The following is a 12,050-nucleotide window of genomic DNA, read 5'->3' on the forward strand; positions in this document are numbered from 1 at the left end:
TGTTACAAACTTTTCTTTAAGACAAAGGCCTACCATAAATATGAATTTTTTTTAATGAGCCGGTTGTATTTGTATAATCTCTTATTGTCAGATCAATCTACATATAATCCACAGGTAGAACAATTTCTATTATGTGAACACTACTTCAAGCTCATAAGAAGCAAAAACACAATCTGTAGTTACTTTTTTCTTCTTCTGTTGAATATTTTGACACAATTGGCCATTTACATACACTATCCCCACTAAGCTAGAATTTCCTTGTACTTGAACAAACCTCTCTGTCAGCTTCATTCTCAATTTCAGGGGCAAGAAATCATCGGAAGAGAGTCTGGTTTCTAGATCTCTCTTTCTTTACTGCTTGTTTACAGCAACCTTTAGTTTGCAGCCACCAGTCTTCTTTTTTAGTACCAGAGAACCTGAAAATCTTGCATTTTCATCTGGTTCTTATCTGAAGAACTCTATTGTACCAAACTGAATGAAGTATCATATGAAATAAATCATACTTCACGGGTTTCTTGTGCCAAAAGAAATGTTGTTGCACCATCCTTACATTCGACATCATCGTAAGGTACTTCTCTTCTGGGATTGAAAGCAGAATGCCTCTCAAATTAGGGATATCCTTCTCTTGTACAAAAACTGCAAATGCCTCCCAATTAAATACCTCAAAGAAAGGAGGCATGTAGTTATCTGATATGATGACTGGCACACACTCATAGAATATGGCCTCAATTACTCGGGGTGTGTGAACCTCGTAACCCCTGGCACATATGCAATACTTGCTGCTCTTCATGTATTCCCTGTAAATTCTTTTGCTTTCAATATCATGTGGCATTGGGCCAAAGATTTTCATGTCAGGTTCTTTGTTCTCCCAGTAGTGTAGTAGAATTGGTCGGAGATATCCATGCATGCCCCCAGCGAAGAAGGCAAGAATAGATCTTTCTGAAGCAGGTTTTCCTCCAAGATCCTGCAAAGGGTTCTCAACAGAACGTATATATGTAACAGGTAGACTGGTGTCCTTGCCAATTTTGAAGTCTCTACCAACATTGGCATTGCAAAGACTTCTGATGCAATTCTTCATGCACTGTCTTGTGAGTTTTGGGGCCTGAAATTCCATATGACAAGGCTGTATTAGATAAAGGCTTTGATAGAGGATGGTATAATGCAGTTCAATATGACTGATAGTGTCCATTTTCCCCTTGAAAAGGCAAAAGGTAGAAACATATAGGAGAAAACCGCATCATTATCACCCAAACTAACAGGAAAAAACCATACTTCACCAACATCCATCTAGTTGTAATCCATAATTCAGGAAGCACAGCTCCTGGATTAATAGTTATTCTAGACTAACAACAAATAATGCTCATGGTGCTGAGTAGGACTTCTACTCCACAGGAACTCATCAACTTTGAAAGAGAAGAGAAAGATTGGTGACTCTGAAACTATGACATTAAAAGTAGATTGATGCATGAGAACCATACCCAGTCATGACAAGCAACAAGAAAATGATCTGCTCCTTCCGTTCTGTTCCAGAAAGAATACTTTCTTGCAATTAACCCAACATAGCTCTTCAAGTATTTCTCTAGGACCTTCTTACCATTTTTGACATTTTGTCCAGAAAGGGTCAACCTTAGCATATGCGAATCAAAGGGTAAATAGAATAAATGGGCTTTTTTCGGGTCCCTCACAACAAATTTTTTATTCCCCTCAACTAGTTTCATAAACCACCCTTCTGAGGCATAAATTCCTCTCATCAAAGGCTGATGGAATACAGGCTTCTCACCTTCCTTGTAGATATAAACTTTAAGCATGTGATCCATCAAGTCATAACTCCTGCAATAGAATACATATGAAATATCAAGATAAAATTTGTGATGGGTTTCCACAAAGAAGTCTACATTTCAAACTTTCAACTCCTTGAAGAGACAAACAAGGCAACATGGAATCAGAGCAATATTCACAATTCCATATCTAAATAGAGGATGCTCATGTATCTCTGAAAGCACGAAGAGAATCTGTAGATATTGATAAGTCCCAAATTGAAAGTAAAAACATAGACATAACTGAAGCAGTACAAGCAACCACTAAAAGAAAATGAAAATAAAGCATTTTATACATGCATATACATAGTGGACAGATTAGGTATCTAAACAAAACGGGCTTACCTTATAAATTTGGAAAGATTTCGGAAAACAGAAGCACTAAGTCCTGGATTGTTCCTTATGATGGGAGCATTCTCAATCTCCAGTTTTGCAGTTTGAAGTTCACGATCACGTGTAGAATACCGCCATGGGCTCTAGTGCAAATAAAAGTACAAGTGAGCATCCAGAAACTTTAACTCATTCCTTGTTGCCCAAATTGGAACCTCAAATTTAAATTCGTACCATTGAAGGAGAAGAAACAGGAATTCGAAGCAATAATGCATTCATCTGGGATAGTGATGTCGGTCGTGGATTCCACTTCTTTAGTATGGAAATACTAGTCATTGTAGAATTGTCATTCAAGGTGACTGGAACAGGTTGCCTTAGCTCAGTCTTCTGATGCTCAATTTGGGTTTCTGTAGTTTGTTTCACATTGCCCTTTGAATCTGCATTTAAGGTTTCCGGACTCTCTGTAGAGATTCCTTGCGATACAACTGGCACAATACCAGCTTCATTTCTACCTTCACTCACAGTTAAACCAGAGCTTGTTTTAGGTCCATTGTCTGCCTTGTAACTTTCATCTGTTTTATCAGTCTTCTGTAAGGAAGCATTTCTAAAATCGAGAGTCTTTTCCTGAACAGAAATATCATCTGCATTTCTATCCGTCCCCTCCGGAAAATTCTCATCAAGGGTTAAATTCTTCTCCAACATGAGCTCCTTGTGTGAATTACTGTCATCATCTCGTGCTAAATCTGAAACATCAGTATCATTAACCACTAGACCCACTACAACACCAACATTAGACTTGCTAGGCTTTGAGTTGTTTGAGCTGCTAACATTGGCAAAAACTGTGGATGTTGAAGTTGAACCCTTATCGGCAGGTGAAAAGTAAAACTTTTTACCAGAAGGAAGCTCAAAACACTGAGATACAACTACAAAAACAACCACCCCACCGATTATCAACAGCAGTCTCCGGATTTCAATGTTGCCAGCAATATCCATATCACAGAAATTGCACAGTCAAGCACTTGTTTTTAACAACACTTCAATATCTGAAAGAAATTACATTGTAATTTGTAAATGGAAATTTCGCCAAATCTAAAACAGGAAAGATTGTGATTTTATAAGGAACCTACCCAATATATTCAAATTTTAAAAAAAAAAACCCATAATTTTAAGACTTTACAAGATCAAATGAGGTAAAGAATCAATCTTTCTATGGAGTACCTTGAATGTGCGAGCCCAGAAGAGATCTCTTCAGGCTTTGGTCAAGTGTCGGTTCATGGGTTCTGCAGCTGAAACTGCTACGACTACTTTGCCAATGCCAACTTACTATAATCCTAGAAAACTCCAACTTTGGAAGCGGAAGCAGCAAGCAGGTACTTGCTAAAATGACCTTTCTGTTTCATAGTATTACGGTGAAGCCATCCTTTCGTCATTCATGCGTTTTACATACATAAGTAGTAAAAAACATAGCAAAGAGCAGAACACAGTGTGCAGGCAGAGATTGACCTACGACATGTGTCATGTCGTCTACAATGTCCGGGGGGTGAGGATCCAACTCATCTGAGTCTTCTGAAGGTAAAGACGGCATGTCGTTGTTTTTGTTTAGCTAACGACGTCGCTTCGAAGGGACTTGACACTAGGCCGTTGGCAGTTAGCGCCAAGCTAACCTTAAACCTCTCTCTCTCTTCCCCTCCTCCCTCTGCAAAACTCAAACTTGAAAACCCCTACTATCAACTGCTCTGCCTCTGCGACGTCGTTTAACTGGTTTGCATCTAAACCCAGCAAAATGCCTCTTTTCTTCTTTATGTTGTAAGCTTTGGCTTTCAATTTGAGGATCCCAAATCCTACTTTCCCAGTAAATGGCGCTAAATTTGCCCACTTCCTGCCCAATTTTCGCACCACTATTGAACCTGAACCCGAACCACAACCCCACCCCGAACCGCCCGCCCACAGAGGTCCGGTTCGCGCGGTGGAACAACGCCAACGCCGAGGAATTTAACCAGCGGCGGAGGGCCCAGCAAGAAATCGAGGGCGATATCCGCCGCGAGCGCCGCTTCGACTCCGCCACCAGAATTGCCACTATTTACGACTCTGCCACTGACACCACCACCACGAGTGAAACATTCAAATCCATAGGCACACCTTCGTTTCCCTCGAGCCCTTCCATCCCGGGCAAAAAATCCAAATACTCTAAAAACCCTAACCCTAACGAATCGCACCCCGCATTTCGCCGAATTATTAGACCCACAAAGCTCTCGAAAATCCCAAAAGATAAAGGTCCAACAGTTGACAGAAAAGCCAACATTTCCGTCGGCGATGATGGCCTTTCGTACGTCATCGACGGAGCCCCATTTGAATTCAAGTACAGCTACACTGAGACTCCTAAGGTGAAGCCCCTTAAGCTCCGAGAACCGGCGTATGCGCCATTCGGGCCCACCACGATGGCCCGGCCGTGGACGGGTCGGGCCCCTTTGCCGCCGAGCAAGAAGAAATTGAAGGAATTCGACTCGTTCCAGCTGCCACCACCGCATAAGAAGGGGGTTAAGCCGGTGCAGTCCCCTGGTCCGTACTTACCCGGGTCGGGTCCAAAGTATGTAAAGTCTAGGGAGGAGATATTGGGTGACCCACTGACGCCTGAGGAGGTTAAGGAGTTGGTTAAAGGGTGTATCAAAACCAGGAGGCAGTTGAATATGGGTATATAATCTTCTTCATTTGTCTTTATAGCCTTTATTTGTTTTCTTTCATTTGGAATTTTGTTTCATTCTTGGTGAGATTGTGAATTCATTTGGAATTTTGATTCATTCTTGGTGAGATTGTGAAATTGGAGGCAGTTTTAATTTCAATTGGGGTGGTAGATGATGTGAGTTTTAGATTTAGAACTTCAAAATGCAAGATATTTGTAGCCTCAAGTTTTCAACTTTGCAAACTAAGCTTATGAGTTTTTTTATTTTATGATTCTATTCATTTGGCTTTTTAGGTAGAGATGGTTTCACCCACAACATGTTGGATAACATACATGCTCACTGGAAGCGCCGGAGAGTGTGCAAGATAAAATGCAAAGGAGTGTGTACAGTCGACATGGACAACGTGTGCGAGCAAATAGAGGTTGGTTCTTCTTGCTGAATATGCTTGTCACTTTTGATTTCATGCATGCATCTTAGCATTGCTTTTTGAAGTATATATGGCATGATAACAAAGTAGTTTGAGTAACAGCCAAACTATGACTCGCTATTTTACAAATATAAGATTACCAATGAATGTCAGGTTGTTTGAGATTTGGTTTGTTTGTCATTTGAGTTAATTATTATTGGATTATATTGTTTGACAGGAAAAAACTGGAGGGAAAATCATTTACAGAAAAGGTGGGGTGATATACCTTTTCCGAGGCAGAAACTACAACTACAAAACTCGTCCGCAGTTTCCTCTCATGCTTTGGAGACCTATCACTCCTGTGTATCCTAGACTGGTTCAACGGGCTCCTGAGGGTCTAACACTAGAAGAAGCAACTGAAATGCGCAAGAAGGGACAGAATCTGATACCAATATGCAAGCTAGGTACCATATGCTTATGCCTAATGTAATCTTTAGAATGGCAATAAGAATGTTTCAATTTTGCCCTCAAGTAAACTCATAATGGTGAGTTTGTTTTTAACAGGGAAAAATGGAGTATACTCTGAGTTGGCAAAAAATGTCGGAGAGGCCTTTGAAGAGTGTGAATTAGTGCGAATAAATTGTACAGGGATGAATGGGAGTGACTACCGGAAAATAGGTGCTAAACTAAAGGTCTGCTATATTTAGTATCTTTCTTTAAGAGAACATTTCTCTTGTCATGATAATTTTCATAGCAAAGCATGCTAAGAAATTCTCTTAACTATGTGAATGCAGGATCTTGTCCCTTGCGTGCTAATTTCATTTGAACTTGAGCACATTCTTATGTGGAGAGGTCGGGAATGGAAGTCCTCTCTTCCAAATCCAGAGAATAATCTCAAGGAAGTCAAAGGATCTGACGTTGATGATTCAACTTCTATTGCACCTCCCTTGGAAGGCCAGGAAGAATCAACATCATGCGCTTCTGCAGTTTCAATCAAGGATGCAAGTCTTGAAATACTCAATACAAGCACACCCTCTATTGGTTCTGAAGTTGTGGGTGCAGAGGGAAGTGAGGATCTATCTCCTTCACAATATGTTGAGCCATGTGCTTCAGTTGATAGGGTTTCAGCTGTTGGAGGGACCCATGTAACTGAAACCATTTCAGATGTTGAAGATGATGAATCAAAAGCTATATTGGATCCATCTGGAATTGAGCGCATATTGGATAATACAGGCTGTGCTGCTGATGAAGCATCACCAACTACAGTCATGGGGGGTCCGAGAAGTAATGAGAACCCACAATGTGCTTCAGTAGGCTCAGAAAATCTGAGTGAGCCAGCAAGGTCGAGTGGACCTTGTATGGAGAACGTGCTGTTACTTTTGAACGAAGCTGTTGGGAGTGGGAGTGCACTTATTTTAGATGATTCGGCCTTGGATGCCGACATTATTTTTCAAAGGGCAGTTGCCTTGGCGCAGTCTGCTCCCCCTGGCCCTGTGTTCAAGCATCATCGACCTAAGAAAGTAGCAGTTCAGAAGAGAGTAAAGGTTATGAAGCAAGAAACCAGTGTTTCAGAAGTGAAAGAGATAACAGTTCCTGTGAAGAGAGGAAGTGAGAAGATTCAGAAGAAGGATACTAAAGTTAAAAGAACAAGGGATTTTGGGGAAAGTCTAGATAATGTTGTACCACAGGGAAGTTTGAGAGTTGATGAACTTGCTAAGCTACTAGCATGAACTTTCTGAGATGGGATTATGAATGCCATGCACAGTTTTTGGTGGTACAAATTTGGCTTCCATTTGACATCCCAATTTTTGTCAATTCTGACAATGCTTTGGTTATCCGGGCCAATAGATCTAATTTTGTGTACATTATTATGTTATCATTGACCATAATTATTTAATTGTGGGTTGTATTTAATGTAGTTTCCATACAAATAAATATATGTCGGGTCACTGATACCGATTAGGAAAGAAATATTAACTTAAAATTTTTTTTGGTCAGAAAAATATTAAATAAATTATATAAGAGGGGAGAAAGAGGAAATTTGAACATATCCATTTAGATAAGGACGATGAACATCTGACCACTGTATATTTTTATAATTCAAAATAATAATTGTATTCAACTAAGTCGGTGGACTTGATTTTCAACGGAAAGTTGGTTCCATACTGAAGGAAAAAGTTGAAAAAATTTCTTTTACGATATTTAATAATTGGATTTCTAAAATATTTAGTGCTACAAAAAGTCAGATGAAAATGCAATTATTTATAACAAGGTTATCCTGTATTCTTTGGATAAATGCCACATCGTTTGTTAGTGACAAACCAAAACGTATCTGGTGATGCTGTCAGCAAAATTTAAAGTTTATCTAATAAAGTTTCTATCTGACAAAAAAAATTAAAAAATAAAAAAAATAAAAAAAAACAAAGAAAAAGAAACTTCTAGTCAGAAATTTTTATGCTGTCTTCTAATTTTCAGTGGAACTCAGATGCTTGTTTGGAATGTTATTGCCATGACAAGAACAAACAGGATAAACATATATCCAGGGAGATGTGTAGTTAATATGAAAATGGAGGTTGTCTGCCATGCAGATATGACATTTCCAGGCCATTTTGGTTCTAAATTTGGCGACTTATCCAGGACCTAAATGATATTAATTCTTTGAACTTTTGAAATTGTTGAAACTAATTCTCAATTATTTATAGTACTGCATTCAGGAAACAAACTATGAATAAGAAATCTGAACAATGTTTTCTTTTTGTGTTAGCTAGAGATTTTAGACTTGTGCTCCTGGCTTCCCATTGGGTCCAACTTGCTCCCCATCTCCTACTACTCTTTTCCAAAACCAGTGTTTCTGAAAGAGAAGATATATTTCTTCTATGGGCACCTGCTTTGTTTCTGGCAAGAGGAAGAAGATGAAGCTGCTCATAATCATTATCAAGCCTGCAAACAGCAGAAAAATCCCATATTGAAGATGGCATAGCGACGCGAGGAAGCACTGTGCTATCAGAGCTGTGAAGAGGAGATTGACACAGACCACCACACTCTGTCCAGCTGATCTTGTTTCCAAGGGAAATAGCTCACTTGGAACTAACCACCCCAAAGGACCCCAAGACCTTCCATAAGCCAAAACAAATATGAAAATGACAATAACAAGGAAGATCCCAATTCCTTTTGGGAGGACTTCTCCTTGTCCAAACTTCAGGGCTAGAGTTATGGCCACAGCAACCTGCATAGATTGAAAAAACAAAATCGTAGTGAGTATATGCAATAGAATATATTGTAGGCATTCTGGTAACTAAAGTGAGAGTTTCTTAGTCTGCTTAAATGTGCATTTACCAAGCAGCATATCATCTCAGTTCCAGCTTCTAAGAAGAAAGCTCTTCTGCCAAACTTATCAACTAAAGCCATTGAAATGAATGCAGCGAGAACAAGCGCTCCACTAGTAATGACAGATGAATATAGAGCTGCCCCTGAGCCAAATCCCAAGCTCTGAAATATGACGGGTGCATAGAAGAGGATTGAGTTCATGCCGGTGAGCTGTTGGAATGCAGGAATTCCCAAGGCTCCTATCACCAATTGGGGACGATTTTTTCGTGCAAGTAGATTCCTGAACGGGTGTTTGATGGTTCGAGCTGTATTGCTGGCATCAACCAGGTCAGCAAACTCAGCATCAACTTTTGTGGTGCCTCTCACTCTCTCCAGTACTTTTCTTGCTTCTTCCAATCTGCCTTGCTCTACAAGACTATTTGGGGTCTCAGGAAGAAAAAGGCCCCCAACAAACATAAGAGTTGCTGGGACTGTAGCTAAACCAAGAGACAATCTCCAACCCCATGGATGGATTTTATCGGTTCCATAGTTTATCAAGTTAGCTATGAGGATGCCTAAGCAGGTTGTCAGCTGAAAAAGTTGGTTAACTGCTCCTCGAATTTTCGCAGGAGCCATTTCCGAGAGATACAAGGGAACTGCCTGGATTATAGTCAAAGAAAGTTGTTAGTAAATCAGAAAGATGCTGTTAATTTTCTTCGGTGGAGAGCATTAGGCTTACTTGGTTTCCAAATCCAATGCCAACACCAAGAAATATGCGACCAATGATCAGCATTGCAATGTTTTTTGCAGCAGCATTCAGGACTGCTCCTATAAAGAAGCTGACTGCTCCAACAAGAATGCTGGCTTTCCTGCCTTTGTTTCTGGTAACATGGGAAGCTCCAAATGTAGAAATGAGTCCCGCAAAGTACAGGGACGATGTAAAGAGTGTCAGAATTTGGTTATCATATTTACAGTAATCTGTCTCATTGAGGTGCAGTTGCTTCCTTCTGTAAATTTTCGGGAAGAATTCCTTCAAGAAATCATCCATGGAAGTCACCCCACCTGAAATTTAGCATCAAAAGTAACATTCTTTATCTTGATTGTGGAATTATATGCCAAAAGAGGCCTCTTCCCTACAGTAGCATATAATCCCATTTTCCTTCCCTTAAACCTTGAAGGGTAACATTCTTTTTCATACGAAAAACAAAAATCTTAAGCATTATGGAATCTGATTGTTGCAGATGGCAGGTATGCATTCAATGTCTTATCTAAAATCATAGAAACTTTTTTATCTATGAAGGCTTCTGTCCATTTTTGTGGATAAGGAAATCACAGAAAAGGTATGTTTATTTTGTTAGGTGAGGCAGCACATCACTGATGGTATGTTGCACCCAAGGTATTGCATTGAAAGAATTTAACAAGTATTTGGAAATGAACAGTACAGGAATAAAAAATCTGCCCCATTAATTACTTTGAAGAAATGCAGAATTTAGGATTGAGAATTCCTTAAAGCATCATAATATGCTTTTCTGAACACAGACAAAGCTTTCAACCATCATTTCCTGTATTTTTTTTTTCTATGAAAAACTAAACAATTGGGTTTTCATTCTGTAGTTGAAAAACTTCAAAGTTTCAAATTTCACACCCTTTCATATTCCTCCAACCTCTCAAATTACTTCTGTGAAAACATGGTAATGATCATGATATTAGTATGATAGTATTGGTCCTTCAATATAAAGCAGGCTTCAACTTTATCAAGAAAATCATCAGTCTAACAAGCCTGCTTCACAGGATATGCTGATATCCATGAATCACAGACACCCAGATACAAAAAAGAATCTAATTTTCAGCTTTTAAATTATAAACCAGTGAGGAAAAAAAAGACTGACCTGAAACACCCAGATCATAGCCAAAGAGAGAGCCTCCAAGGGCTGCAACAATGCAAGCAAAGATGAAATACCCAGTAATCCTATACTCATATTGATGAGCCCTTTCTGATAGCACCCCATCACCTCCAAATCCTCCTGCCATTCTCCTAAAATCTGTTTTTCTCACCCTCTCTGTTTGTGCCTCTGCCTCTCTCTCTCTCTCTCTCTCTCTCTCCCCTTCTCCAATAGGTCTGTTATAACCTTAAAACTACTGACTTACAGAAGGGAATGATGGTGCACTATGAGGGAGAGAGAGGAAAGGGTACAAGTATATATACACAGAGGAAGTTACAGAGAGCTGGAGTCAACCAACCAACCCAATTAGATTAGACTGAAAATCAGCTCAAATTTATATATATATATATATATATATATATATATATATATATATTTGTATCAAATGGAAAAAAAAAAATATCAGTGTTCTGTATCTGTTATCTTTTTTTCTTTTTTTTTTAAATTTCTACACATAATACAAAACAAGTAGAAAAAGTAAGAAAAGGACCAGCATGGACTAGCTGTATTATTCATAAATAACTCAACTTTAATATTTTTTTTATTATTACATTGTATCTTGAATTCAACTCTAATGGCTGGCTGTTTCCTCATACCGAAAACCCAAGTAGGTCATGGACTCGTCATGCATTTTGTCCAGTTGACCTAAACTCCCCAGCACTTGACGCTACAAGTTATTATGATTAACTGATTATATTAATTCAATTTAATAAATAAATAATTTGTGAAGTAAACTATAATGGACAAAAGAAAAAAGATAAAAAAAGATTAAAATGGTAAACTGGTAGAATATTTGTTATAGAAGAAGACATGAAGATTTTCCTTTAACTGAGTGGTTTCTGTGGGAATCCGCATGACAGGGAAGAGTGAATTTCGAGATTATCCATCCAATATTTTGTTGAAAACCTTTTGAAACTTGTAAGGAAGAGTAACAGCTATTCGTTTTAAATTTCAACCCTACAACTATTTGGATAAGGAAGAAGAAGATGAAGGACCAAAAGTCTGAGTATACTTTTCGCCGGCACGAACTAGAAGCGCAAGCCGTTATCCAATTTGGTAAAATAATATTTGCCAAATGGTGAATTGTAATAACATGCAATTCCTAATATTCCCAAATTCCCAATGGTCTTTTTGTTTTCTGCTTTTTCTTACAATGGTGGAAGGGATCGAAGCTTCACCTCTAACCTCAAATTATGTGAACCATCTATGCAGTTGGCAACTTCTCATAACAACCCAAAAAATAACCATCAAAGACTGTTGTCCCTTTAGCGAAATTTTGGGTGAGTCATGCTACGGTCAGTCGTTGACAAACATATATAGGTAATTTTTTACTATTGATGTATGCAGAGCCCACAACGGCATCTAAACAGTCGTATTTCGCCCACCGGCTAGCAAAATACTTTGTTATTTGGGCTTTTTTAATTGTGTGATGCCTACTGGGTGGGCATCCTCACTCAACCTCCTCATTCTAGTCTTTCCGCTGTATTCCTCTTTGGGCCTGGTTACCCTTTCTGGGCTTTAATTTTGTTGAAATAACTAAGGGACCCACCAACGAAATGAGGCCTAG

The 12,050-nt window shown here is 39.0% G+C and overlaps 3 protein-coding genes across 4 annotated transcripts; 1 reads left to right on the plus strand and 2 right to left on the minus strand.

The window, feature by feature from the left end:
* Positions 1 to 115: 115 nt before the first annotated feature.
* LOC110751052 (putative glycosyltransferase At3g07620) lies at positions 116 to 3,655 on the minus strand. 2 transcript variants are annotated; one of them, XM_021951470.2, is made up of 5 exons: positions 3,366 to 3,655; positions 2,382 to 3,070; positions 2,163 to 2,293; positions 1,479 to 1,830; positions 116 to 1,102 (listed from the first exon to the last, which is right to left on the minus strand). In XM_021951470.2, the coding sequence occupies exons 2-5, from the start codon at positions 2,847 to 2,849 to the stop codon at positions 434 to 436; spliced, it is 1,620 nt and encodes a 539-aa protein (XP_021807162.1). In that variant the 5' UTR covers positions 2,850 to 3,070; positions 3,366 to 3,655; the 3' UTR covers positions 116 to 433. The 2 variants fall into 2 exon arrangements, with proteins under 2 accessions (XP_021807162.1, XP_021807161.1); XM_021951469.2 differs by having other exon boundaries at positions 2,382 to 3,190.
* A 192-nt stretch (positions 3,656 to 3,847) lies between these two features.
* On the plus strand, positions 3,848 to 7,148 carry CAF1 (RNA-binding CRS1 / YhbY (CRM) domain-containing protein). Its single transcript, XM_021951468.2, has 5 exons — positions 3,848 to 4,838; positions 5,122 to 5,249; positions 5,473 to 5,698; positions 5,799 to 5,926; positions 6,029 to 7,148. Exons 1-5 carry the CDS (start codon positions 4,004 to 4,006, stop codon positions 6,962 to 6,964), a joined length of 2,253 nt encoding a protein of 750 aa, XP_021807160.1. The 5' UTR covers positions 3,848 to 4,003; the 3' UTR covers positions 6,965 to 7,148.
* A 722-nt stretch (positions 7,149 to 7,870) lies between these two features.
* On the minus strand, positions 7,871 to 10,796 carry STP14 (sugar transporter 14). The gene is made up of 4 exons (XM_021951557.2): positions 10,430 to 10,796; positions 9,280 to 9,602; positions 8,571 to 9,200; positions 7,871 to 8,460 (listed from the first exon to the last, which is right to left on the minus strand). The coding sequence occupies exons 1-4, from the start codon at positions 10,569 to 10,571 to the stop codon at positions 8,008 to 8,010; spliced, it is 1,548 nt and encodes a 515-aa protein (XP_021807249.1). The 5' UTR covers positions 10,572 to 10,796; the 3' UTR covers positions 7,871 to 8,007.
* Positions 10,797 to 12,050: the final 1,254 nt, after the last annotated feature.

The sequence above is a fragment of the Prunus avium genome, chromosome 7 (assembly GCF_965620075.1).
Source record: "Prunus avium chromosome 7, drPruAviu1.hap1.1, whole genome shotgun sequence".
In the NCBI taxonomy this organism is placed as follows: Eukaryota; Viridiplantae; Streptophyta; class Magnoliopsida; order Rosales; family Rosaceae; genus Prunus; species Prunus avium.

Bases quoted from the DNA above. Each gene is read 5' to 3' on its own strand.
- LOC110751052 (XM_021951469.2), bottom strand. From the start codon at position 3,140: ATGGATATTGCTGGCAACATTGAAATCCGGAGACTGCTGTTGATAATC. The intron at 1,831-2,162 runs GTAAGCCCGTTT...ATTCTATTGCAG, and splicing joins AATCTTTCCAAATTTATAAG to GAGTTATGACTTGATGGATC. The intron at 1,103-1,478 runs GTATGGTTCTCA...ATGGAATTTCAG, and splicing joins TTGTTGCTTGTCATGACTGG to GCCCCAAAACTCACAAGACA.
- CAF1 (XM_021951468.2), top strand. From the start codon at position 4,004: ATGGCGCTAAATTTGCCCACTTCCTGCCCAATTTTCGCACCACTATTG. The intron at 4,839-5,121 runs GTATATAATCTT...TTGGCTTTTTAG, and splicing joins CAGGAGGCAGTTGAATATGG to GTAGAGATGGTTTCACCCAC. The intron at 5,699-5,798 runs GTACCATATGCT...TGTTTTTAACAG, and splicing joins GATACCAATATGCAAGCTAG to GGAAAAATGGAGTATACTCT.
- STP14 (XM_021951557.2), bottom strand. From the start codon at position 10,571: ATGGCAGGAGGATTTGGAGGTGATGGGGTGCTATCAGAAAGGGCTCAT. The intron at 9,603-10,429 runs GTCAGTCTTTTT...GCTAAATTTCAG, and splicing joins CTATGATCTGGGTGTTTCAG to GTGGGGTGACTTCCATGGAT. The intron at 9,201-9,279 runs GTAAGCCTAATG...ACTATAATCCAG, and splicing joins GCATTGGATTTGGAAACCAA to GCAGTTCCCTTGTATCTCTC.